The sequence below is a fragment of the Rhipicephalus microplus genome, chromosome 2 (genome assembly GCF_043290135.1).
Source record: "Rhipicephalus microplus isolate Deutch F79 chromosome 2, USDA_Rmic, whole genome shotgun sequence".
Taxonomy (NCBI): Eukaryota; Metazoa; Arthropoda; class Arachnida; order Ixodida; family Ixodidae; genus Rhipicephalus; species Rhipicephalus microplus.
The window spans coordinates 290,247,248-290,274,598 of record NC_134701.1 but is presented as its reverse complement, the minus strand read 5'-3'; the positions used below and the strand labels follow the sequence as shown (position 1 = coordinate 290,274,598).

Genomic DNA, 27,351 nt, shown 5'->3' with positions numbered 1-27,351 from the left:
GACTACTTGTTTCACTTCTAAGACAGAGGTAACAGTTTTCTTCCAATTCTTATTCTTTTGAACGAAGCATTACTTACGTCCTGGAACCCAACAGGCTTGTTAAGGGTCACGAACGATTCTAACAGCACAAGAAATATGCAGCAAATACTGAAACAAGTGTACCAACTATTTTTGTTTTTGCTCAAATAAGACTGTTATCCACTCGCGTATACTTACCTCAGTAAGAGATATTGCCTGTAATTTTACGTCATGCTTCTTCATCTTAGATCTGGACCTGGTGAACAGCTTCGCGAGTCGGGACATCCTGGCTGCCAGAAGTCTGAGCAATAGTGAAGGAAACGACGAGGCGGCCATGACGGTCATCATGAGCTTGCTGGAAGCGGGCGCTGGACTTGGTGGAGCATGCCGCGGCCCTTGCCTTGAAACACCCGTTCGCACTCTTGTTTACGCAGATCTCTCGCGAGCCGTTTCTCGCGTCGAACAGAGAAGAATACAGCATCTATGGTCACTCATGAGGAGACATCGCATCTAGCCTGTATTCGCTCCGAATTGTGTGCACGTTACCGCACAGAACTCGAAGTCACGCTTCGGTAATGACCGAGCCCAGCAGAAAACGTTTCAAGGAACTAACGTCCATCTCTTCCAGCGTGGTTCACGGTAAACCACGTGATGAGCTTGTCGTAGAGGGCTGGTTTTGTTATTTAGGCATCCTGGGTTTTGACATCGAGTTCTGCTTCTATACAACGATGTCAGTTGTGCTCCACTATTTCCCTGTCCACAGACTGACGTGGGACCATGTCATACAGCCGCTTCACAAGCATCGTTAAGACAAACTCTATCCCATTGTTGCGCATTCCCTGAATGCGTACACACACATATTTTGAATCGCAGGCCTCAGAAAAATATTAACTAAGGAGCACTGTGACGAAGCACGGTGCTGACAGGGGTAGAGATCACTTGCAGTCGGACTGGAGCCCGTTAGAAGCTGCTTGTACAGTACTCGTAGAACAGGTAAAACAAGTGGCTGATTTACCTCGTTTCTGCGTCGTCTTCTTTGCAAAGCGTCAGCCGATGCCCATACTGTGAGACCTCGGAAACACGTCATCTGATGCGGGCTTTGACTGACACGTAGTTGGAAGTGATAGAGATAAGACTCTGTAGACGCACCATGCCATACTCGACAAGTCTAGTCGACGCCGCCATGTTGGCGACATTATGTGAGCTTTGATACCACGGATTATACCAAAACATCACTCTACTTGTGGCTAAGGTAAATAAAGTTAAAACCAAGCAATAGTCCGAGTCACGTTATTGTGTAAGTTTGAACGGTGTGCTTGAATGACGTTATGTTTTATTCACGGTGGTCTTAACGATAATCGTGAAGGCTTTGTTCGTGTCATAAATTCCACAAGCAAATGGAGATATGCAGCAAACTAAACTGAGCTATGATTCTGTGCCCGCCATAAGGTGTACGTTGCAACGGTTTTATAATAAAAGAAATGTCGCAATGATATTTTATGCTGTATAAGAGGAAAACCCACAGAAAGTGTGCTCGTAAAATGAAGAACTGGATATTTGTGTCAAGATCAAGATTACATGAGGTCGCGATGTTATTGTTTCATGGCCTAATGTATTAAAGTTGTTCACTTTCTTCTGCTCAAAATGACATGTTTGTTGCTGTTGTCGTCATTCTTGTACACCTGTGCCATTATAGGGTCGTTTGTTTGCGCAAATTCCGCGAAGAGCAATTCTGTGCCAGAAAAGGAAGATGTTTCTAATGTGCCTAACTCCGGGTACTAATTACACAGGTAACACACGACTACGATTTGAAGCATTCTATTTAGCGGTGGCTTGGCCATTTGAAACTTTATTGCAAAATGTTCACATGGAACAGTGCGCTACAAAGCTAGTTAAAGGTGCTGCTTTCTTAATCGGTGCGGTTATCGGTAAGCCTTGTTACAGTGAGTGAGTTCCGCGGAATACCGTAAGGTAGCGAAGGCTTATGAAAGAGAGAAATGACAGCCACACATTTGTTGGACGAACCTACGAGGAAATCTGCAAGGATTTCTCGGAACAAAGATCTACGAGTTTAAGAGAAATTCGTCCTGGTTCCCGGACCAGGACAAATTTTTCTAACTAGAACAATTTCGACTACGAACTCTTATTGTTTTCTTAATGCGGGAGAGAGAGAGAAATAGATAAACGAAGGAGAGAGGCAGAGAGGTTAATCAAGCTAGGACTTCAGTGATTGGGCTACCCTATTGAACCAGAAATTCATGGCAGAAAAATGACTCGCATGGTAAATATCTTCACTAAAAGAAGGTCGGCCTAACTTCTGCAAGTGTGCCTTTTTAGTCCAGAGGCTGAGACACTCGACATTAGAGTGCGGCACCATGGGTTCGAAACTCAGCAAAGCCTCAAAGTTTTCCTTTATTTTATACTTCTATTTATCTTTAGCGCATTAATAAGGGTAAGAGATACACGTCGTGCAAGCCTTGGTGTTGGGTAATGGGTAAGCCTCTCGCCACAATGGGTAAGCCTCTCGCCTTTGGAGCGTGGGGCCTTAGGTTTGAAACTGAATGCAGCCTTGCATTTTTTTAATTGATACGTGAATTTCTTCATGTAGCATTCACGAGGTTCATAGATAGTGATCCTGTGCACTTTAGCCCGGTGGTTAAGGCACTCGCCTTTGGAGCGTGAACCAGTAGCTTCGAAATTTAACGCAGCCTCCTAGTTTTAATTTGTTTTCTATATATGTTTGTTCAGTGCGATTTGTATTACGTGTCAGAGAGATGGATGGATGGACAGACACCTTTAATCATCGAGTCAGCTTCTATGTCACCGACATATATAGAAGCTCTGCTCACAGTCTCCCAAATGAAGTCATCAATCAATCTTTATTAGTAAGAAAACGGGTAATACAGTGCAAGTAAATATGCTGATGTACCAAGGTTACAAACTGCAGGCCGGAGGTGATTAATAAACGTGAAATTTATTGTAACAAACTCTGTGATAGCACTCAACTTTAGTATGACGTCACACCGTGCTAAGACGGACCTCCTGTGCGCGTTGGAGCCTCCCGAGCTTAAGCTTCCCTGATGCGTTTGCTTTCCGCAATGCATGTCGAAAAGCAGTGAAAAAGTCGGGGCTCTTATCACCCTCGATAAGGATCAAGTTTTGTCTGACGTCACAACTTGCAACGAAGGATATACTGTGCGTTTATATTGGAGCATCCCAAGCTGAAGCTTCCCCTGATGTGTTTGCTTTCTCGCAATGCATGTCGAAAAGCAGTCGGAAAAGTTGGGGCTTTTATCGCCCCTAATAAGGCTCAACTTTTGTCTGACACAACAACTTGCAACGCGGATATACTGTGCGTTTATTTTAAAGCCTACACAGATGAAGCTTCCCCGGATGTGTTAGCTTTCCAGCAATTCTTGTCAAAAAAGCAGTCGAAAAAAGTTCAGGCCCCTATCACCCCTGATAAGGCTCAACTTTAGTCTGACGTCATCATATTTTTAGCCGTTTCCGACATATGCGAAACGAAAAGATGCCCACCACTTCAAGGTGTGACGTCATACAAAAATTGAGCCTTATCAGGGGTGATAAGGCCCTCAACATTTTCGGCTGCTTTTTGACAAGCATTGGGGGAAAGCCAACGCATCGGGGAAAGCTTCACTTCGGGAGAGTAATATAAAAGTACAATACATTCTTTGTTGCGCGGTGTGACGTCAGCCAAAAGCTCAACCTTATCAGCGGTGATAAGAGCCTCAACATTTTCAGCTGTTTTTTAACATGTACTGCGGGAAAGTCATCGCATCAGGGAAGCTTCAGCTCGGTAGACTCTAATATAAACGTACACTATAGCCTTCATTGCACGGTGCGACGTCCGACAAAAGTTGCACCTTATCAGGGGTGATAAGGGCCTCACCTTTTCCAGCTGCTTTTTTTACATGCATTGCAGGAAAGCCAACGGATCAGAGGAAGCTTCAGCTCGGAAGACTCCAATATAAGCGTACAGTATATCCTTCGTTGCACAGCGCGGCGTCAGACAAAAGTTCAGCCTTATCAGGGGTGATAAGAGCCTAAACTTTTTCGACTGCTTTTCGACATGCGTTGCGGGGAAGCCAACGCACCGGGGGAAGCTTCACCTTGGGCGACTCTAATATAAACGTACAATACAGCCTTTGTTGCGCGGTGTGACGTCAGACAAAAGTTGCGGCTTATCAAGGGTGATAAGAGCCTCAACATTTTCAGCTGTTTTTTAACACGCATTGCGGGAAAGCCATCGCATCAGGGAAGCTTCAGCTCGGCAGACTCTAATATATACGTACGCTATAGCCTTCATTGCACGGTGTGACGTCAGACAAAAGTTGCATCTTATCAGCGGTGATAAGAGCCTCAACATTTTCAGCTGTTTTTAAACTTGTGTTGCGGGAAAGTCATCGCATCAGGGAAGCTTCAGCTCGTTAGACTCTAATATAAACGTACACTATAGCCTTCATTGCATGGTGCGACGTCCGACAAAAGTTGCACCTTATCAGGGGTGATAAGGGCCTCACCTTTTTCAGCTGCTTTTTTTACATTCATTGCAGGAAAGCCAACGAATCAGGGGAAGCTTCAGCTCGGAAGACTCCAATATAAGCGTAGAAAATATCCTTCGTTGCACGGCGTGACGTCAGACAAAAGTTCAGCCTTATCAGGGGTGATAAGAGCCTCAACTTTTTCGACTGTTTTTCGACATGCGTTGCGGGGAAGCCAACGCACCGAAGGAAGCTTCAGCTTGGGAGACTCTATTATAAACGTACAATACAGCCTTAGTTGTGCGGTGTGACGTCAGACAAAAGTTGCGGCTTATCAAGGGTGATAAGGCCTCAACTTTTTCTTCTGATTTTTGACATTCCTTGCGAGAAAGCCAACGCATCAGGGGAAGCTTCAGCTAGGGAGACTCTAATATAAAAGTACAATACATTCTTTGTTGCGCAGTGTGACGTCAGGCTTATCAGCGGTGATAAGAGCCTCAGCATTTTCAGCTGTTTTTTAACATGTATTGAGGGAAAGCCATCGCATCAGAGAAGCTTGAGCTGGGGAGAAAGAAAAAAGCGAAAGGACACGGACGTTAGCCAGTCTTTCAATCGGCTGGCTACCCTGTGCTCGGGAAGAGGGCAAGAGAAGCAGGCTCACCAAATCAGAAACAAAATAAAAGGAATGGAGATCGTTCTTTTTTTTTTTCATCAAAGTAAGTGCCTTTAGCATCTAAGTGAGCTTATTATCACACATATTCATGAAGACATTCAAGTAAGGTTTGTCGCGTCACTACGTAGTTGTCCGTCTACCGTATGAGCAACTAGCACATCGTGGAGATCATTTCGAAGTGGAAATATGTATATTAAATCGAATACTATGGAGTTTAATGTGTAATAAAATTCCTGTAAGGAAACAGTAATACAAAGGTACGTTAGTGGGGTCAGGTTTCGCACCTGGGGTGTAACGGTTCAAAGGCGAGTGTCTTGACTACTCAGTAAAGCGTCCACGTTGGCCGAGTGTTGATGGGCACACGGAACCGATGGAGTCTTCGCGATGCCACTTTGTGCAAATGACTGTGTGGCTAAGGGACTTTTATGACGAACTGCAATTTAAGCCGGACTGGTATGGCGAGTTCATGAAGTGTGCTACTAAATACCCCTTTAGACATTGTGTTGTATGAGATTTACTTTGTAACGTCCATTGTACATTTGTCGATTTAACGTCATGTTTGTCATACGATATGCATATACGTAAACGGCATTTGTATTAAATACAAAGCAAGAAATACAAACCAGCATGGCTCAGTGCGCAGTGTTGTCGAGACTTTTGACCCCATTCCGGAGTGGCTTCCCGTTCTTGACGCTTGTGTGTGTTTGCCTGACTTCTGATGAAGTATGTTATGTGTACTTACCGGTGATAATCTCATTCATTAACGAAAAAGAAACCAGCATGGCTCATTGGTAAAATACTGGGCAAGCACTCAGCAGACCCGGGTTCGAGCCCCACTGTGTCATTGGCACTATTTTTTTTTTCGTGCGAATTACGGACACCGGCGGCGGCAGACAACTAAGGCATCGTGCGCGATGCGAGTTTTGATCACGTAACAGCTTTCGCTGTAAAGAAACACAACAAAGGGGATTTCTGTCAAGACATTGGTGAAGTCTCTCGAAATGTGGAGATAAAAACCCCTTCCGGGAACATCATCATTGGAAGACACCAGGGAAATTCCGGCTTCGAAAAAGTTTATTTTATTGCGATAATAATCATATGGACACTCCCGGCAGGATTTCACCGCCAGCATGCCAATCATTCACCATATATGTGTACGTCACTATATATAAGAAAACGCAAGCAGAAAAGTAGTCCAGATAAAGACTACAGCGCGCGGAATCGACCGTCTCACCTTTGAATGATGAGTGCGAAGCGTTAGCCACTGAGCCACGAAGGACCACCTCGTTCAGCGTCGTAACGACAAGTTATTTAGATCTACCACTTACTGCTGGCAATAGCCACCTAGGGAAAACCATGACCTTCGAGATAGATGGCGCGCGGTTTATCTCCGGCCGTCCCAATCGCACGGACAGCGTGTTTCCAGAGGTGACCGCTTTCTTTCCCCACCACGGCACTGCTTCGTATTGTGAAAAAGGCTGCCGCGTTATTGGCGAAGCTTGCATTTCGCGAGGAAAAAAAAAGATGGTTTTGTGCTTTTATATAACTTCACACTCATTTGGGAATGTCGGGCCAAGGTGTACAAGAGGCAAAGTCAATGCTTGGGCGTATATATTCTCTACAGACTTTTTTGCTGTAGATTTCCGCCGCCCATAGAGCACTTATAGTGTCGATGCCTCTGTAAGAGATCCGCATGTGCTGGAAGCTTACTGTACGTCGAAGTTTACAGGTTGTATAAAATGGAGGGCACCGGCGAAGAAAAAAAAATGGCAGCCCGATCAACAAGCAGTCAGAAAAGTGCCACGTTCTACGCTCACGGGTTACACTCGATTAAAAGGTTTGCTTTTTTTTCTTTCCTTTCATGAAACTAGCGCTACTTTTCAATGTAACGCCGTTTCGAGAATCCTCCCGTCGAGCCACAGAGGTAGGATACAGTGAGGAAGGTGCAGGCAGTCGCCATGCGCCTAGACTGAACGTCGCTGCGATGACCACGGGCCGGCTGCAGGCACGTTTTGGTCACTTATGGTCACCCATTCGCACTGTGAATTTATGGTGTTCACTGGATACGTTGGTCAATGTAAGAACGAACATCGAAACGTTTTTCTTGTTCAACAAGTACGCAACACGCGTTCAGAGTTTGCTGTATGTACCAGATATAAAACACTGCGGTATTGCATAGCAGTGACAATTTGCGCTTTAACTGCACTTCCGTTGATCACCTCGTAAATATACGTACGCAATATAATAATAAAATTATGAGTTAGGATATGAAAGCAATACGATTTAACGACGATAATTCATCCAGTTTTCCCCACACAAGCTTCCAGAGGAAAGAAGAAATAGTATAATGCCTCTATATTTCTCAAATAGAGGTATTTAGCACAGAGACAAAATGGACCATAATGAAAAAAAGTGATGCTACCACAGACGAATTGATATCTCCTTACAATTACTTATTAGGAAAATGCAGCAGTTGTCTTCACAAATTGGACCAAAATAAATGCAGTAAAAAAAAATACTCTCCTTCAGTTCAGCCAGAAGATCCTGGCAGTGCATCTTGCTCGTAGGCGAAAAAAAAAAAAAAAAACACGCGCACGCTGGAATCCCGAACGCTCTGCTGTAGGCCATGGTTTGAGCCGCCGCCGGAACCCTTACTCAATGCGCCCTCTCGCGGTAGCCGGGCGCGCGAGGCGATACTCTTTTGTTTTGCTGCGGAGCACGGTGATTGGGACGGCCGGAAAGATGGATGGATGGATGAATTGATATAGCTGTACCCTTTATATCGGGCGGTGGCTAACGCCACCAAGCCGTAATACTCAGCGAACCAAAAAGATTGCCCGCAGCTTCCCTCGGGGGAACACTGAGGAGGATGCGGAGCATATAATTGGTTAACGGGGTGTCAAAGTGCGACTTACTTGGGTCGATGGCTAAATTGGTTAACGTGGTTGTGAAATGGGGTGTTAAATTGCGACTTACTTGGGTCGATGGCCAAATTGGTTAACGTGGTTGTAGGAGGGGGTGTTAAATGAGTGAACACGTACACACGTATGCGAAAGGGCGGCGCTGGTCGAAGGGACGTCGATCATTGTGTTTGTGGATTCGTTGGCATTCATTTCACCGCGACCTTGGACGTCGACGCGCCGTACAAACCAACCGACGAGCGGCAACTGAGCGAGCGAGCGCCGACCTTGAGTATATATACAGCGTGACGGCGCATGCACTGTCAGCTGTTGAATGTTCTCGAAGCGCGACGGCGCATGCGCGTCCACTGGAGAATCAGGAGAATTGTAGAATGTTCTCGAAGGGGAGAAGCGCGCGCGGCACAGATGGTGGGTGACGGTGCATGCGCGCGTCAGCTGTCGAATGTTCGAGAAGGGGGAGAAGCGCAACGGCGCATGCGCGCGCGTCAGCTGCCGATGTTCTCGAAGCGCGACGGCGCATGCGCGCGCGTCAGCTGCCGATGTTCTCGAAGCGTGACGGCGCATGCGCGCTACATTATACAGCTAGCGAATGTTCGTGAAGAGGAGAAGCGCGCGCGGTGTGTAGAGGAGGAAGGCTGCACAGATGGTGGAGGAGTGAAGCGCGCGCGGTGTGTAGAGGAGGAAGGGATGCACAGATGGTGGAAGGAGGAGGAGGAAGCTTGCGGACGGCGCCGCACTACAAGCCTCGAGTATCAGATGCTCCGCATCTAAAACTAGATTTATCATTTTTTTTCCCTTCAAATAGTGAGGTCGAGGAAGGACTGGTACTTTGCAGAGAAGGGTTTAATTTTCACTCGTGCCTTGACTTTAGCCACCAATCAGATAACCTCCTTCTAGTTAATTCTACCTGCTTAAAGTCTATTTTGCCCTCACTGTCCCTAAATCCCAGTGCTTTGAAAAACTCTGCGCCATCATCCTGAACTATAGGGTGAAGCCCTTTACAGAACATTATCAAGTGTTCGGCAGTTTCCTCCTTCTCTCCACACGCCCTGCATACCGTGTCTAATCCTTCTTATTTGGCCCAATATGTCTTGGTTCGAAATGCTCCCGTCTTGGCTTCAAACAGTAGAAAACTACCCCAAGTATTATCATAGATCCTTTCCTTGGCAATTTCCTGCTTAAAAGTTCGATAGATCTCTAGTGCGGACTTCTTAATCATGCCAATTCTCCACATATCGGTCTCAGCTTCCTTCACCTTCTTCTTAACCGATAATTCTTTTTGGTTTGGCCCCCTGCTGTTCTCTAAGTGTTTACCCGTCAATTTTCACGTTCGCTTCCTCCATTTCATATCGTCATTCTTCATGTACAAGTAGCTGAAAACCTTCCTAGTCCAACGCTCTCCCGCCATCTCTCTCAATCGCTTCTCCAATTTCATCTTGTTGCTAGCTTCCCTGCCCTCAAATGATGTCCATCCCATATCACCTTGTACTCCCTGATTTGGTGTATTCCCGTGAGCTCCTAAGGCAAGCCCACCTATTCCACGTTGCTTGATTTCTAATCTTGCTTCAACTTCTGATCTTATGAACAAGACCGCGTTGCCGAACGTCAGACCAGGAACCATGACCCCTTTCCATAATCCTCTCACAACATCATACCTATTGTAATTCCACAGTGCCCTATTTTTCATCACTGCTGCATTCCTGTTACCTTTCTTTGTCACGTATATTTTGTGTTCCCTTAGGTACTCGTTCCCATTGCTTATGCATACGCCCAGGTATTTGTATTTATCTGTTATCTCTAGCGTGACCTCCTGTATTCTAAGCTCACTACATTCATCGTCATTAAAAATCATGACTACTGATTTTTCTTTACTGATCTGAAATCTAACCTATCTTCCTCATTACCGCAGGCGTCCATCAATTTCTGCAAATCTTCCTTGTTGTCGGCCATTAGCACTATATGATCTGCGTACATCAATGCTGGTAGTGCCTGTTTAATGAGTTTTCCTTGTTTGACGAAAGAGGGGTTGAAGCGAAGTCCACTTCCCTCTAATTTGGCCTTTAATTCTTGTAGGTACATCATGAATAACAAGGGTGACAGAGGACACCCTTGCCTAAGCCACTGTTTCACCTCTGTAGGCTTGGATACCTGTTTCTCCCACTTTATAACTACCTTGTTACCTTTATAGATATCATTTAAAAGATTAGCGATTCCATTTTGCACACCTAGCGTGTCCAGTATTCCCCACAAGTCCTCTTGAATCACGCTATCGTACGCTCCCTTGATATCCAAAAATGCTAGCCAATGGGGCCTGTGTTCCTTTTCTGCTATTTCGATGCCCTGCGTCAGAGAGAACAGATTGTCCTTCATCCTCCTTTGTTTCCGAAACCCATTCTGCAGTTCCCCCGGCACCCCCTCATCCTCTATGAATGCCTGCAGTCTTTCCTTTGTAATCTGCATCGCCAGACTGTAGACCGCTGATGTCACTGTCATAAGACGGCAGTTGTTTGTCAGCTTTGTCCCCCTTTCCTCTATAGATCATGCTCATCCTGCTAAGTTTCCATCCATCGGGGACTTCACCATCGATTATTGTTCTGCTCACTGCCTCTCTCAAAGTCTGTTTAGACTTCGCACCCAATGTCTTTATCAGCATAATTAGAATGCCATCTGGGCCTGTTGATGTACTACTAGGAACCCTCTTCTCAGCCCTTTCCCACTCCTGTTGTGAAAATGGAGCCATTGCGCCACTTGATTCATCCTTGTCTATTGTGGTGCATAAGGCACTTCTTTGTTGCAATATTTCTGTCGCCCTTGTCCTTATATATTCAATAGCTTCGCCCCCTTCTAGCCTAGCACCTTGAGCTGTAGTTATAAACCCACTGCTCTAGGCTAGTCTCATTTTTTAGGGAGTTTAAATGGTTCCAAAATTTTGCAGCTGCCTTTCTATCCTTTTTATGTACTTCTGCCAGCCACTGAGCCCCCTTTTTTCTAACCTTTCATTGATCAAAAGGGATGGATCCCTTCTACAGCTTTGAAAGAATTCCCATTTTCTTTCAACATCATCTGTCGGTCAACCCCGCTGCTTAGCATGTCTGTGTTCCCTAGAGGCTTCCTGACGTCTAGCTATGGCTCGCTTAACTTCCTCATCCCACCAACTCTTGGGTTTGCGTCTTCTTTTCTCAGGTTACTTGTCACATGCCTTAGCAAGCTCTAGCTCAAACAGTCTAATTAGATTCGTGTATGTCCACACTGTTTTATTATCCTCAGTGATTACTTTCTCAATTTGTTTAGTGGCTATTTCAATTTGCCTTTCTGAATAAACATTTTCCTGTAGTAGCTCTTCTTGTCTCCTTCCCACTTTCACTGCTCTTCCAAAACTTAGCTTGATACGTTTGTGATCACTACCTAGACTTCTAGAGCCACATTAATCTATGTGCATTCCGCTGAGCCTATCATACATCCTATGTGACATAAGTGTGTAATCTATCGACTGCAGCCTTCCTACCTCCCATGTTATTTGCGCTTCACACTTCTCGGTAGTGTTGCAAATGATCAAATCATGCCTTTCACACATATCCACGATCATTTTGCCTGTTGGGTCGGTATACCAGTCTGTCTTCTATGTGCACATTCATATCTCCTAGTATAATTATCTCGCACTCTTTAATTCCTCAATGTCCTTTTATATACACTCCACAATTTGTTGGTTTTCCTCCCTGTATTTTGCCCCTGTCCACAAGTATACAAAACCCAGGAGTGTCATTTGCCCTGCCACTTTCCCTTTTAGCCATAAATGTTCCTTGCACTCCTGCTTGACTCTTTGCCAGTCTGTACTTTTATGAATGAGTGCCCCAATACCACCCCCCTTTCTGCTGCCATCTGTTCTATTACAATAGTCCCACGCGTAATCTGGATTGTTAGGAGATTGTTCCATGTCCCTAAGATGTGTTTCTACGAAACCGTATACCATCGGCCTCTAACCCCTTTACTGTTCTTCTATCTCTTCCCACTTCAGCCTGTTCCTACCACCCTGCATGTTAATATACCCTACGTCTGAATTAGCTTGGCTCTCGTGGCTACGTCTGTTTTTGCCCCGGACTCTACCTGTCTTAGATATTGGTGCCACTTTGGAATCGTATCTGTCCATACCACCTCAAAGAGTCTCCCTGGTCGTTTTCCTCGTTACTAGCTATCCTGCACCCCGAAGGGCCCACGTGCGCCCCAAAAAAGCTACTGCGCATCCTGCAGTTGCCAACCCACCTCATGACCTAGCCGCCCATCGAAGTGAACTCCGTCTCGTTGAAAACCACCCTACACGCGCGCCCGCCGAGAAAGACGTCGCGCGCCTGCCATCTCAGAGTCCATGGGGGAACTATCGTGTTTTTAGCATTACCAGCGAGATGGCGTAATGAGCGCACGTCGCCTAGATATACCGCAACTCATGGCACAGATGGTGCACCTCTACTCCTTTCTTCTTTCTAAACTGCCCATGATGCCTTTCAAGACACCAGGCACACAAGTTGTGCCACCCTACATAAAAGAATGCAGCCGCTGTTTAATTGGTAGAAAGCGGCATGGCAACCGCAGATGGTGCATGCGCCGCGACATTTTATTCATGCAAAACCGACGCGACATTTGCCGACAGAAGCTAGTTAGTGCAGCAGAGAATGAAGAGGCACTCGATACTCCCAAATTGTGCTGAGGCTGTTTCTTCATCTTCACCACTATATGGGCGGTTGTTTTACAAAATGATATATATTTCCCTTTGATTTCGCCCATATTGTAATTTACTTCCGTATGGAACATGATGCCATGTAATGAAAACAGCCTGACGTCATCGCATTTGTCAATACAAGTATTACAGCATGCTTCCGGTTTTTCCTCCACCTCACAAAAATCTAACTCGGCCCCGAGCACTTACATTAAGGCTTTTGCAAACGCGGATGTACCCTATTTTGAAAATGTTACACATCATGTACCCACCTATACCCAAGTAATCTTTGTCCACATTGTGGGGAAATAGCTTCATTAGAACACATGCTCTGGCAGTGCACCAAATTCGCTCATTTATCAAACATCACCTCTGCCAGATGGGAGGCGGCAATCCGCCGCTCGTCCTTGGCAGATCAGCTCTGGGCTGTCCACCAAGCCCGCAAGGCGGCTGAGAAGCTTGGCATCTCAGTCCCCACGTGGGAGCTGCCCGCAACACAGTGATCTGTGTTTTCGAGGACCAAATAAAAGTTTATCCAATCCAATCCGCGCCTTCCTATTTGCTCGTTGTCCTACTGCGGACCACTATGTTGGTTTACTTCGCGAGCCACCTATAGGTCGAGGACAGTGCGACTTGTGTTTGGTCCGCGTATTCCTTTTACCTTTGACTTATGCAGTTCCGACCGGATGAGTTTTCGTCACTGTTGATAACCTATCATCATCTACAACAAGCTTATATATCCTTTGGAGATCTAGAATTTTGACATATTCCAGTGTTTCGTCCCACTTTAATAGAATGGTCAGCAACGACATTTTTGCACAAAAAGTTAGGCAATAATAATGTTGCAAAATGTCTACTTTAAACCACAGTTCGGCAAACTCGATCATGAGTAGGCTCCCTCTTACTTGGATCGAGTCAAGAGCCTGAGTGAGTCCAAGCAAGTCCGGTTCAGAAAAATTTTACCGTGCGAATGTTTTAAGTGCCACCAACAACCAATTATCACATGCAGGAGTGTTACATCCTCTATTGACTTCTAAAATCAAGTGCCTTTCATCTAGCAATGGCATCAGTGATGCCACAGTATACTAAACATATATTTAGGTATTAGTACAGCTTTTTTTTATGCACATGGAATAAAGTATCATAAGTTTTAATTTGTACCACTACACATGAGAAGACCTGATGATTGCTGCAGACATCATGGCTGACGCTACGGTGTCGGTCCTTCCTTTCTTCCAGGTGAATCACAATGCACTAGATTCGTTTTCCTTCAAATGTCAACGGTTTTCCACACAGGGCTATCTATCTATGTCTGACCAGCCGCTGACCTCTGCAATAACTGTGCAAAGCGGTTGGTTATTGAGAGTGACGTGTCAATAAAACGCTCGACACAGTTTGATAGGCAGGTCTCGGTCCGCCCATCCAGCTTGGTGCCTGGCTTGTCCATGCACTTGTCCCAGCAAATTTCATTGAGCCGATGAACCTGTGAACAAGCACCCTTTATCAGTAACACACACTAGATTGAAAGTTACCAAACACTACTTTTGCACACCTTCTGGGCTATCATGAACTCATTTAAATTTGAAGCATCATAGGCGTGCGAGGGGTTCCCATCAGGGGGGAAGAAGTTTGTGGCAGCCCCTCCTTCCTTATCAAGTCTTTGTAACCCTCTCAGTTTCTGTTTTGAAATTAGCATACTGGATAGATAGAGAAGAACCTGGTATATAATCGTTGTTACACAATTGCTCTTTCAATCTATCTTGTATGCCAACAAAAATTAAGATGAAAAAAAAAAGGGTAAACATAGGTTGTGTGCTCAAGCCAAACCTTTGGTTCGCAAGCGACAGAAAATATAGAGTCATACCTTACTTATAAGCTTAATAAGCTCCAGCCAGCAGGTATAAACATTTTTAATGGGGCTCCTGCATCAAATCGATGTGGCATAGTCACCCAAATCTTTACCTATCGTGCACGAGCGGCAACTTTTCGGGTGCCAGCACGATGTGAGGGAGCCAAGGTTCAAACAGGGTGAGGGTGAGCCCATACCTATAAAGCACGCTTAGTTGGGCCAATCGTCTTCTTCGCTGTTATTATTGCTTACATACATGAAGAAAACTAATAAGAGTTAAGCTCTCCTTCTAGGAATACCAAACCTACCATTGCTCAATTATACTTCTTCTGACGACCGTGTTTCCATCTTCCCCTTCGTGCTGTTTTTAAGAAGAGCTAAGGTCGCTTATCTAAAGTTAATAATGCTAACACCACACCTGAGAAATTTTCAAGCAAAACTAAAAGGTATTTATTGCTAGTTCACATCCTATTTCACTTCGTGATCTTCATTAAGTATTATTATACTGTACGCATGACCTTATCTAATATTCAAATCACTGTCTATTTTCCTGCCAACAACTAGGCCTTCCATTTGCCTTAATCAAAAACTCACAGATGCTAAAAACAGGCATTTCATTCTACTGAGGACGCTCCTTCCAATATGCAAACAAATGAAGTACTCGGAAAGGCAAGAGTCGAACCCACTCAGGCAGCGATTGTACAATTTGACATGCCAATATAGCACATCGAAATTGCCGATGAGTGACATAACAAAGGACATACTGATGCAACTGATGTTCTTATATCTAACGTTTCTGTCCAGCTTTCTGATATACAGCCTACACTCAGTAGGCCTTCTGAAACTTGCTGAAAAATCTAAAATTCGTCACCTTTTCTGCAGTGTTGCTTTCGGGTGCATATGGAAAACTGTGGCAAGAAATCTAGATTTTCACGGATTGTATCAAGTGGCACCTAGTGAAGATCAGAATACATGTTTAATAATGTGGTAACATGGGAAAAGTAAGTCAAACTTATAATAGAAGCTAGCTAGATGGAACTGCGGATAGAGAGAGTGGACACTTCGCCTCGAACAGTTTCCTTACGAACCTTTGTTTGACGAAATGTTGAGATGCTAGAGACTTTGTCCCAATCGTTCAGCCACACAGTTTCAGAAAACATGCTAAAAGCCACATAGGTCCCATCAGGGCAGTGTTGCGAAATGGGCACCTACATTCTATTCTGTTCCGGGGAATTGCAACTTGCCACCATTCCATTCCTTTCAACTCTTCAGAATGAAAATGCTTAGCACATTCCAGCTCTGGGAATGGCCGGGCCAGTAAATTCCATTCCTACAATTCCTCAACATACAAAAGAAATTCCTCAATGTAGGAATTTCGATAGCTTTGCCGAGCTGAGGATGATTGTAAAAACATAAAGCTGACGTCGTCAGAGGCATTAAAAACTGCTAAAGTATGCGAAACACAATACTACAGTCGAGGGATAGTACCTTTGTGGCTTGTCTCGTGCAGTACAACCACACTACTAGTTCTCATAGGGGCAGTTATTTTACTACCTATAATATTTGCATGGTCAGGACAATCTTGGAAAAAAAAGTAAGCAAACAGTTTGGCAATGCGTATTTTACTACCTTCGTGGCATCTATTTACTATAGCCATCAGCTATCAAAGCTTGAAACTTTTGTCATCACAAACCAGGAATGCTGTCTTGGTCTTTTTAACTAGGTAGCTACTAAGCCACACACGTTGCTGGATCTCTCGTAAACACCACCGTATATCTTGCAGTAAGTGTGACACTCATAGGAAAAATTTCGACCAACCTTAATTTTGTCAATTACTATGGAATAAAAATTGCGTGCTAAGTGATGACACGCATGTATTCAAATAGAAGGGCAGACGATGTGCACACAACGTCCATTATTTTTCAAAATTCTATGGCTGCTAACCAGTACACAGAGTGCTATTCCTTCCAAAGTAGGAGTATAAACAGTCTCAAATGGCTGCTAGATACCAGCTAAGTCTTGATATTCTATGTGCGAGTCTCTATGTCCTCGTCTGTGATTTGTTCATGCCTCTATGTAGATTGCTGTGATGCAAACTTGTCATGGCAATTACATAGTGACCACTAATTAATTTATGTGGACAATGGCACTTCACTTATTCTCCTATACATACCTCTATAATAGAATTATCTTGATGTGGCAATGTACATGCACATATAGACGTGGGTTAACTGAAAATTCAGTAATTTTATTAATTATTCCAGTCAGCAACCCTCACAAAGTACTTAGCAAACAAGGAAGTTTCACTGCTGCATTTTACGACCTCCATTTATTAAGAGATTCGTGCTTCTTGTGACAAGTAAATGGTTCGTACTTAGTTAGTGAATATGCAGCCCTTTTTTTCTAAGAGTGGATGTTTGAATGAATGGTGATGTTTTAATATTGACAAGCTTAAATGCATTAATGCAAAAATGACAACTTAACGAATCGGCGTGTAGGGATCCGGGCAGGCGCTGCCTTGCATGGTTACGTGTGCTCACCTGCTTTGGCTGGCTGGAGAAACTAAAATCAAAAATCTAAGCCATCTTTCTCTGCGCAGTTCATCTTGTACAACAGTTCATCATACACACAGTTAGAGAAATAATTGAAGCATATAATATCAACCAAAGGGGCGAACAATGCATTAGCATGCCTTCTATAGCCCTACATGATAGCGAGGTTAGGTTATTAGATAGCACAATATCGTAACCTTTATGCTGTTAAAGAGTACACACGGAATGTATCAAGGTCTGTTCAATGTTCATAATGTCAGCTGATCTATTTTTTTCTCTTAGTGTGGTCACATGGGTGTTGTAGTTGAAGTGTTCCCTTCCGTTCATGTTTTATAATTAAAATTCAGTTGAAAGTCAGCGCTGGAGTTTGTCTGTTCTCTCGTGTTCACATAGTCATGCGCTGTGTTAAAATATGTTGAAGCACACAGTTCATAGCGCATAAATCTGTGCTGCGCTAACCCACAGACCTTCGCAATAGAGTTCCGGGCAAACGCGCTCATGTGTGTAGGCAGGGGGGACAATACTGAAAAAAAAAAAAGAAGAGGGGGGTAATATGAGGTGAGACGGTGCACAAGCTGGTATGTGAAAGCCTACGGCAAACACAAGCATCGCACCACAGTCAATACGCATCACAACTTAGAGAAGCGCATTTTTTAATATGAATCGAAGTCGCCAAGGGCAGGCAGAAGCAAGAACAAAGTGAAGGATGGGGATACAGCAGGCGGCCAAGGCGCCACCGAGGGGGCGAAAAATTATAGCCTGCAAAGTACACATATCAGCTTCGCGCAATTTTCTGTAGCCACTTTGGATAGTTAAATATTATCGCCTCACCATTCCAGTAAAAACTCCCCTTGTCTTACGTGTGTATAGCATTCGTAAGTGTTTTAGTAGTGCTTAATCCCATAAAATTCATTGCACGCAGAAAGTAGCGCAAGCTCGCGATTTGCACTTAGAAACCTTGGCCTAAGCTGCGCCGCTTGTTTTTTAGGTTGGTTCATAGATGGCATCACACTGCAAGTGATACCTTTCTTGCCGAGTATCGGAGCGAAATGTTCTCCACAACCTCAGATAAACGTGCAGAGTGACGCCGTGTGGGTGTTGTGCGTGGTGAATGACGCGTTGTTGGTGCTATCTAAGTCGTTTGGCGGAGAGAATTCCTCAGATTACTTTCAGCAGTGATGTTCAAAGAAACAGTCTTGACGTTGAGGATCTTTCACCAGACTTAGATGGTTGTCAACGTGCTGAGAGTGACAGCAGCGATGAACGATCAGCTGCTAGCTCAAAAGCAGAGTTGCACTTCATGTACCGTCGTGCGTTAATGTTTATTCACGCTCGTAAGTCACTTTGATAGTATTTATACTATAATATCCTTCAGTGAGCTCAAAATAAATGCACACTTTTTCTTGTGCGTTGAATGTATCCTAATTACCGTGGATATTACAATGCGCTGCATGCTGCCAACACGCTTGAGCTCGACCAGCGAAGCGAAATAAAGCAATGAAATATGCAGTTACGACTACAGTCCACGCTAACTTCTTTTGCACTTCACCAGTGTCGTCCGAACGACGTTATTATTCAACAAATGTTCGCAATTTTCATGTTGCAAAAAGCGTACGCATGACGATATCCTTGTTTCGTGTCGATATCCTTGTCGATATCCGCGCTGATGGAACCTGCAACACCCGAGTGCAGGGAATTGTGCACTGTTAGTCTGATCGTGGCTGTGACAAAAGTGCTACTTAATGGGAAGTTAAATGGTTGTGTTCTGTTGAAGCTGCTGCATGATGCTTATAGTGCAAGTAATGACGATGGCGTAATACTTTTGCAAACCATCGCTATGTTGAACATTCTGTCCTGTGCAGCCGCGAAGGCGCGCTACTCGCTAGTGGCCAACTACTGCGGCAAATCCGCTGGACAGGCTCAGCACAAATGATTTCAGAGTGCCATTTAGTTCGTACGTGAATTCTAGTTCGTGCAGTTTTCTATACCACGCACAAAATTACGCAAAGCATCGTTGCCACACGGTCGATCAGCTGACACCACCAGCCTTTGCAATGCGGCAAGAAATGAGGTAGCGATCCTATCAGTTGGGAAAGTACTTTGGTTTGATATACGTTCACTCGACCATCAAGAGTTCATTCGGTGAAAGCGGCACGAAGAGTACGTTCGTGCATCCTATCATTTCTTATGCGAGTTTACGGGTTGATCATCCTTCCGCAGCCATCTTGGAATGCACTGCGCCACCTATGGGCCGTGGGCATTGCGAATAGTTCCGCAAGATGAATACCATGGCACAGAGCCGCGGTTACAGGACTAGAGGAAAATTTCGGAGCAACACAGACTGTATAAGGACAAAATTATAGTGAGTCCACTAATTATGAATGTATCATACTTGTAATCGGCCAAGAATTAAAAAAAAAAATCGAGGGTCTCAATTACTAATGTTTGAAGTTGGAAAATCCTCACGTCAATGAAAATGTGCTCTATTTTCAGAAAAATACATAGTTCCATTCCCGATTTGAGCGCAAACACACTGCACATTCACACACACATTAATGCATCAAACACGCACAGCGCTCTGCGTGTTAGATGCCTGGGTGTGCGTACATGAGTGTGTAGTGTGTTTGCACTCAAATTAATTTTTTGAAATGTTATACCAACTAGCCCAACAATAAGTTCTATTACAATACATTTCTAGTACACTGGGCCTATCTTGTTACAGAGCACTGTGCGTGTTTGATGCCTGGGTGTATGTGTGTGGCATGCGAATGTGTAGTGTGTTTGCGCTCAAATTAATTTTGTGAAATGTTATACCAACTAGCCCAACAACAAGTTCTTTTGCATTCCCAATCCGTTCCTCCAAGTTTTGATGACATTCTATTCCATTCCGGGGTCACGAAAATGTGGAATGATTCCGGATTTATTCCGATTCCGGAGTGACAACTACTGGTAGATGGATGATTGATTGATATGGCTGTACCCTATAAATCGGGCGGTGGCTAACGCCACCTAGCCATATTACTTAGTGAACCAAAAACTATATGTGTCTTTTTTTCCTTTAAATAGTGAAGTTGAGGATGGTAGATCACACTAAAGGGTTTAATTTTCACTCGTGCCTTGACTTTAGCCACCAATCAGATAACCTCCGTCTAGTTAATTGTACCCGCTTAAAATCTATTTTGCCCCCCCTGTCCCTAAACCCCAGTGCTTTGAAAAACTCTGCGCAATCAACCTGAACTACAGGGTGAAGCCCTTTACAGAACATTATCAAGTGTTCGGCAGTTTCTTCTTCCTCTCCACACGCACTGCATACCGTGTCTACCCCTTCGTATTTGGCCCGATATGTCTTTGTTCGCAATACTCCCGTCCTGGCCTCAAACAGTAGAGAACTATCCCGACTGTTGTCATAGATCCTTTCCTTGGCAATTTCCTGCTTAAAAGTTTGATAGATCTTTAGTGCAGACTTATTAATCATGCCAATTCTCCACATATCGATCTCGGCTTCCTTCACCTCCTTCTTAACCAATAATTCTTTTTGGTTTGGCCCCTGCTGTTTTCCAAGTATTTACCAGTCAATTTTCTGGTTCGCTTCCGCCATTTTGTATCGACATTCTTCATGTACAAGTAGCTGAATACCTTCCTAGCCCAACGCTCCTCCCCCATTTCTCTCAATCGCTTCTCAAATTTCACCTTGCTGCTAGCTTCCCTGCCCTCGAATGATGTCCATCCCATGTCACCTTGTACTCCCTGACTTGGTGTATTCCTGTGAGCTCCTAAAGCAAGCCTACCTATTCCTCGTTGCTTAATTTCTAATCTTGCTTGAACCTCTGATCTCATGCACGAGACTGCATTTCAGACCAGGAACCATGACCCCTTTCCATATTCCTCTCACAACATACCTATTGTAAGACCGACTCTATACGCACGACGTCGTGGGTCTTGGCGGAAGCGTGTATACGCACGACGCGACTGACGCGCCACGCGGCAGTTGCTGAAACCTTCCGGATCGGACTACCGATGCATGCTTCCGAGTAGTCTGCGCGTGTCTGTTCGGTCGCCGCGCGTGTGACAACTGTTTAGTGGATGTTGCCAAAGTAACGGGCCCTACAGCTGTGAACAGTACGATGTTTTAATGCAAACGAGAGCGTGTGCTGCACCTTGCTCACCTTATCGCTCTGCACGTAATTGCGCATGCAAAGAGCAGCAGTTTTCAATGGGGTAGACCACTATACTCGCGGACAACTTTTTCTTGGCATTGAAGCGAAGGCTGCAGAGTCAAATCGCGCGTATCCTATCGTAAATAATGTAGTCCCGCAAATGCCACCGTATTTCTAGGTAAGTTATCAGAACAACTCTTTTATTTTCTACATGTAGCCCTCTTTGAGACAGGACGCAGCACACACTAGTGAGATGTACAGACTCCCAAATCTATAACTATCCAAATCTCGTGCGCGAGCGCCGACCTTTTTGTGCGTCAACGCCATACGACGGAGCCATGTTCCAAATAGGGCGAGAGAAAACTTAAAAAAAAAAAAAAGCGTTTGCGTCGCCAGATAACAAATGAACGATCCACATTTGTCAGCTTATCTCATGCGCGGGGGCGTGTGACGTATCTGCGGATTTCATTTTCTCGGTTGCTTGCTAATCTTCGGAATATTAAGATACGAGCCAGACGCGCTGCCTGTTCTTCTGAACTAAGTTAATGCAGGGTGACGTTCTCACGAAGGAACAGCCGAGCAGACGATAGGCCCATGTGCGCGCGTCATGGGACTGCGCTTACTCTCGCCGTTTGCAACTTGGCTCCGTCGTACGGCGCTAACGCACAAAGTCGGCGTTCGCGCACGATAGTTAAAAAGATTTGGGCGGCTGTACATGTGCAGAAGCTCCGCCCCCGTAGCTTTCCCTTCATTGCCATGAAAAGTTGTCCTCGTTGGAAGAAACCAGCTTGCAGTGGAAATGGAGGTCTTTGACAACGCTAATAGGGTGAACACCCTATTATTGTTCAGCAGTGCCTTCAGTTCATATACATCTGGCCATCCTGTTTGAGCATGTGTTGGCAGCAAGCACTCCGAGCTTCAGAAAAAGTCAGCTAGCCGCGCTGTTCACACGCTGGCTGTCCTCACCGTCGAAACAGTTTCATGTTGGAGCATATTACAGTTACATGTATTTCAACTTACACTTGTATCAGTTACTCTATTTCCCTGTTTCATAGATGACAAGATATAAAAGTTTAGAAATAATTTACTGTAGTAAATTTCTCATCCTGCTGTGTCAAATTACCCCCCCCTTCCCTTTTTCTCAGGGTCTCCCTATTTAAACTTTCACGCTACACAAAAAAAGTAACCTAACGCTGATGTGCTTCCTTGGTGAGAACTGAAATAGACAGGACGCAACATGCGTCAAACACTTCAGTCACCTTGGTCTCTCGCGATTCCCTCATCTCATGCGCGGGGGCGTATGAGATATACTAAGCTCTCCTGAACTTTTGCAACAGAGCGGACGGACCCGTAGCAGTACTGCAGTTTCGAGCTGACAAGGCACTGCACTACCGAAGACTGCCTACCGTCTATTCAGCAGCAAAACAAAACAGCATAAGTGCAAAAAGAAAAAAAAGCATGCGTTTATTGCTCCAGGAAGTATCTATGTGTGACTGCAACACTTCATACAGAACCAGTGACGCTTTAGGTCCTCCTTCTTCACTGAAGCACACGGCCTGTAATATAATGGAGAAAAGCATGTAAGAACATAAATTATGACCTTATGCCATCCTATACTTACCAGTGAAACCATTCCAAGCACTGATCACACAAAACCATTTTTATTTCGCCATCATCCTTTTTCTTGCATTGTGCACAGCTCCATATGTCTCCTTTTTTTTTCACAGCAACTGCAGACAAGGAACAGTTGCTCATGCATGGCAGTCACAAAACAATGATAAACGACCAGAAAGAGATAGGTCTTACGGGATGATGAGAGCAACAGCCATGCCTCTGCAGTGAAGTATTTCTTCAGCTTTGGCAATGATACCCGGTGGTCTAGGAGGGCGCTCGCCAACTCCTCGGGGCGCACTTCAATATCACTCTCATCGAGAATTCCCCCTTCATTCAAAACACGTGCTGCAGCCTCCTGGCCAGCAATGCCAGTTAGGATCACTGAAAAAAATATCCAGCACATAATGCACAAGCATGACAAGCCATGCCAATAAAGAACATTTCCTCAGATTAACCTTTCTTGAGGGACGTAGCTAGTGCATGTTTAAAAGTTCTTAAAAATTATGCATCTGACAAAAAATCATCACTAGAAACGTTTTCTGTTCCATTCCAAGCAAGTAATGATTGCACACTTCCAGAACGCTTGCAAAAGGCATATTTTCTTACACTTTTCTTGAGACCTCGGAGATAAATCCTTGAAAGGCACAGGACCTTCTCCTTGTCTCTTCCTCTTCATTGTTCTTTGGCGAATGCGCTTGGCAGGACGTCCTCTGCTTTTCACCACTGGAAGCTTTATTGGACAGCTTTTCCCTGTTTCCTCAGCTTTCTCCTGCACGTTTTTTACTACAACGGGTTGACCAGGATTGTCGGGTTCTTCAGCTTTCTCCTGCATGTTTTCCAGCTCAATGGCTTGACCCGAATTTTCAGCTTCCTCAGGTTTCTTCTGCATGTTTTCCACTTCAACGGCTTGACTATGAGGATTTTCAGCTGCTTGTGTGTCACACTCACTGTTACTGCTGGTGGCTAAATTTATAGAGCAGTCCCTTTTGTTCTCTTCACCTCCTTTGAGCCAAGTGCTATTCAAATCCTCCAAGAACCCGAGTCGTTGTGCAAAGATACCAGGTTGACAATCGGCCAACGTGTCAGCAAGTGACTTGAGTGTCCGCATAGCAAAATTGTATCGCTGATTACGGTTCATTTTTTCAAAATTTGGGCCAGGCATCGAAAGTATTCGGGGTCTGTGGGGGTGCTGTTCTCAGCAGCGGCTTGCTGATTTGGCAAGAATGCGGCCTGGTACCGTTTGAACCAGCGGCTTCGTACTGCTTTGTCCAAGTCAGGCTCAATGTCGTATTTGACGTACACGGCCAACAAGTGCCGGCAAGGCAACCCCATTTTGGAAGAGAAGGTGCAGCTGCACGAGTGACTTTCAATGGAAATATCATGCCACCTTTCTCCATTTGAAAATGTAACATGGTACAATTTTTCTTTTGTTTTCTTCACTTCAATATCATTTTCTGCAAGTTTGCTGAACTGCTTTCTAATTACTCCACAAGCAAACGGGGTCAGCACTTTAGCACATGCCTCTTCAATTTTATTATTGCTAGAATGGTTGTAGAAGATGCATGTCTTCAGCAATGTTGCTGAGTGGGCCGACTTTCTTTCAATACTGCTTGATAAATCTAGCAGTTTCCTTACAGCATCATGAAGCTTTGTTGATGATGACAATGCCGTTTTTATGAAACCATTGTGCGCTTCAACTCTGTTAGTTGTGTTGGCTCCACAAGTGAACTCTTGGTCGCAGATGTGGCGAACCCACATGTTCTTAATTGAGAGCCAATTCTTCTCGAGGTACTCTATTGAGTCTTTGCTTGCAAACCTTGTGAACTCAGACTGTGCATCTTCAAATTTGCTTGAATTAGGGGCGTGCAGCATTTCATTGAATGTGGTCACCATTTTGTCACGTTCTTCAGCGGAACGTGCTAAGTGGCTAGCTGCTGTTCTGAACGCTTTCATCACATGAAACTGGCACAACTGTATTGATGGAGCAGATGGGAAAGCGCTACGAATTGCACTAATTTCGGTGAAGTCCTTGTCCACGACTATGACGCCAGTATTTTCAGAACAAGGGTTTTCCTTCACGAAGAGGTTGAGCATTTCAGTGACGTGGTGACACTGCTCAGAAGCAACAAAAGCATAAGCAATTACTTGGCTTTCTCCACACCCATCTTGCACGACAAATACAAAAAGTGGCATCTTTAACTTGTTTGTCCTATATGTTGCATCAAGCAACACCACCTCTGGGAAGGACTTATATGCTTGCTGCATGTGTGGCGTTTGAATAAACAAAATTTGCAGCTCCTCATTTTCATCTGTGATAGGAATTATCTTTGCCCGATGCTGCTGACGACACTTCTCTATCTCCTGAAGAAGTTGTTCAGCTTCGTCTCGGCCGTGACAATTTCGCTTGACATTGTGCAGATCCTGCGTTGTTACCACCTTTCCTGTTGGTAAAAGCCAGGAAAGAAAGACATGCATGAATAGCATGCACTGACAAAACAGGAAAAAATATTCGGAAGTCATAATTGAGCACTCTGAGAAAAATAAGACGGGAAGTGCGAAAATTAAGGCAATCAATGCGTCGCAAAAAGAGGGAAAAAACACATGTCCTTACCCGTCTTTTCTGCTAGCTTCCCAGCTATGACATTGGGCAACACATTGAGGTCAAGCAAAGGAAGGACATATTCCTTTTCATGGTGCCTAAGCCGGCGGTTTTCCGGATACAGCTGGAAAATTTCCTTGTTCACTTCGTGGTTGTGGTTGCAGTCAATCTTTGTTATCTCTAACTGCTGGCTGGTCCGACGTGCTGCGATGACAACGGTCGCGGGACACCCTTGCTTCATGGTCCTGCGCACATTTTTTTTTTCTATTCGTAACTACTGGAAACGTAACCCAAGAGGTTAGCTAATTGTTAAAGTGTACAAGTTAAGAAAGGATAGATGGATTGCAGCTCACCTTTGCTGAGGTCGTACACCAGTAGCAGTGCACCTCCGTTCCCCGGCGTGTTTACACACATACGTCGCGTTTGCGTACTTGAGCTTCTTTTGCAGACGTTCAAGTCCGACACTTAGCCGCGAATTGACGACGTCCACTGTCTTTGTCGCTTTTGCTACGAAAAGGGTATTGTTTTGGAGCTGGTATTCCCTAAAGGCGCGATCAAAATCGCTAAAACAACTAAACCGTGCCCCAACTTCGAATCCCATGCCGTTCACCACACTGCGGCCACTAGAACAACAAAGCGAGGCGCCTGTGCACGGCCGCTCGATGAAAGCATGAATACGCACGTGGACGTGCACTGAGCAGCGAGAGTAGCGAGGGCGCTTTCCGTTTTCTGAAGTTGCCGCGTGGCGTGTCGTGGCGCCTCAGTCGCGTCGTGCGTATACACGCTTCCGCCAAGACCCACGACGTCGTGCGTATAGAGTCGGTCCTATTGTAATTCCACAGTGCCCTATTTTTCATCACCGCTGCATTCCTGTTTTCTTCAGTCGTTACGTATATTTCGTGTTCCCTTAGGTACTCGGTCCCATTGCTTATCCATACGCCCAGATATTTGTATTTATTCCTTATCTCTAGCGTGACCTCCTGTATCGTAAGCACACTACCTTCATTATTATTAAATATCATGACTGCTGAATTTTCCTTACTGACCCTCAAATCTAACTTAACTCCCTCATTACCGCAGATGCTCATGAATGTCTGGCCCGAAACACTACATCAGGGACACAGCTCCGCAGAAGGCACTGCTGTTTTGACCTTCACGAAGAATCATCACCGATGAAAATAAACTAAGCTTCGAAGGGACCCCTTAGAGATGAAAGCACTCAATGCACCGCTACAAAATCAGACACTGCAGGCTGACACCTGAGGAGCCGCTACAGAGAAGAATGAACGAGACTTGGTAAAGCACAAGCCGCCTCAACGCCGCGTGTAGCAAGTGCCGCCGGATTGTGCAGCCTGCTTAGCCGCACGTCAAACATAAACACGAAACATTGTAAACATGTAGCTACATGAGAAACGTAGCTGATGCTGCAAAAGGGCGTCACGGCGCAAAGATGAAAAGCTCGAAGTGACACAGATACACACGTGTTCCCACCTGCGCCTGGAATTGTGCTTTCTGCTGCTCCACGGCCAAGAACTGTTGCATTTCTCGGTCCACACCCGCACTGGCGTCACCGGAGTCAAACGACATCTTTACAAAATATTTGTAGTATTTTGTCGCTGGCTTTCAACACAGTTACAGTGATTACAGCATCCACAGCAGCAGACACCACCGTCAGCCACCACCGATCGGCCGATCATCAACATCCAGCGGCAGCAGGTCCGAAAAAAAAGTTCTGAGGTTCGAAGTTTGTATTTA

At 44.9% G+C, this 27,351-nt stretch overlaps 3 protein-coding genes across 6 annotated transcripts in view; 1 reads left to right on the top strand and 2 right to left on the bottom strand.

The window, feature by feature from the left end:
- The window catches only part of GABA-B-R3 (gamma-aminobutyric acid type B receptor subunit 3), a 207,209-nt gene extending 205,915 nt beyond the window's left edge, over positions 1 to 1,294 (top strand). For all 4 annotated transcript variants that reach the window (XM_075882248.1, XM_037429129.2, XM_075882246.1 and 1 more), the window contains one exon: positions 267 to 1,294. The gene's annotated coding sequence lies outside the window, so the exon portion shown is untranslated. The remainder of the gene's footprint in view (positions 1 to 266) is intronic.
- A 12,665-nt stretch (positions 1,295 to 13,959) lies between these two features.
- On the bottom strand, positions 13,960 to 27,312 carry Tim8 (translocase of inner membrane 8). Its single transcript, XM_037429123.2, has 2 exons — positions 27,088 to 27,312; positions 13,960 to 14,308 (listed from the first exon to the last, which is right to left on the bottom strand). The coding sequence occupies exons 1-2, from the start codon at positions 27,181 to 27,183 to the stop codon at positions 14,132 to 14,134; spliced, it is 273 nt and encodes a 90-aa protein (XP_037285020.1). The 5' UTR covers positions 27,184 to 27,312; the 3' UTR covers positions 13,960 to 14,131.
- LOC119177927 (uncharacterized) lies at positions 22,823 to 25,663 on the bottom strand. The gene is made up of 4 exons (XM_037429114.2): positions 23,604 to 25,663; positions 23,190 to 23,378; positions 23,005 to 23,113; positions 22,823 to 22,939 (listed from the first exon to the last, which is right to left on the bottom strand). The coding sequence occupies exons 1-4, from the start codon at positions 24,157 to 24,159 to the stop codon at positions 22,867 to 22,869; spliced, it is 927 nt and encodes a 308-aa protein (XP_037285011.2). The 5' UTR covers positions 24,160 to 25,663; the 3' UTR covers positions 22,823 to 22,866.
- Positions 27,313 to 27,351: the final 39 nt, after the last annotated feature.

Coding starts and splice junctions, on each gene's coding strand:
- LOC119177927 (XM_037429114.2), bottom strand. CDS start 24,159: ATGCCTGGCCCAAATTTTGAAAAAATGAACCGTAATCAGCGATACAAT. Junction 23,379..23,603: donor TCCGAGGTCTCAAGAAAAGT/GTAAGAAAATAT, acceptor TATTTTTTTCAG/TGATCCTAACTGGCATTGCT. Junction 23,114..23,189: donor GCTGTTGCTCTCATCATCCC/GTAAGACCTATC, acceptor CCTTGTCTGCAG/TTGCTGTGAAAAAAAAAGGA.
- Tim8 (XM_037429123.2), bottom strand. CDS start 27,183: ATGTCGTTTGACTCCGGTGACGCCAGTGCGGGTGTGGACCGAGAAATG. Junction 14,309..27,087: donor AAGCACAATTCCAGGCGCAG/GTGGGAACACGT, acceptor GCTTGTTCACAG/GTTCATCGGCTCAATGAAAT.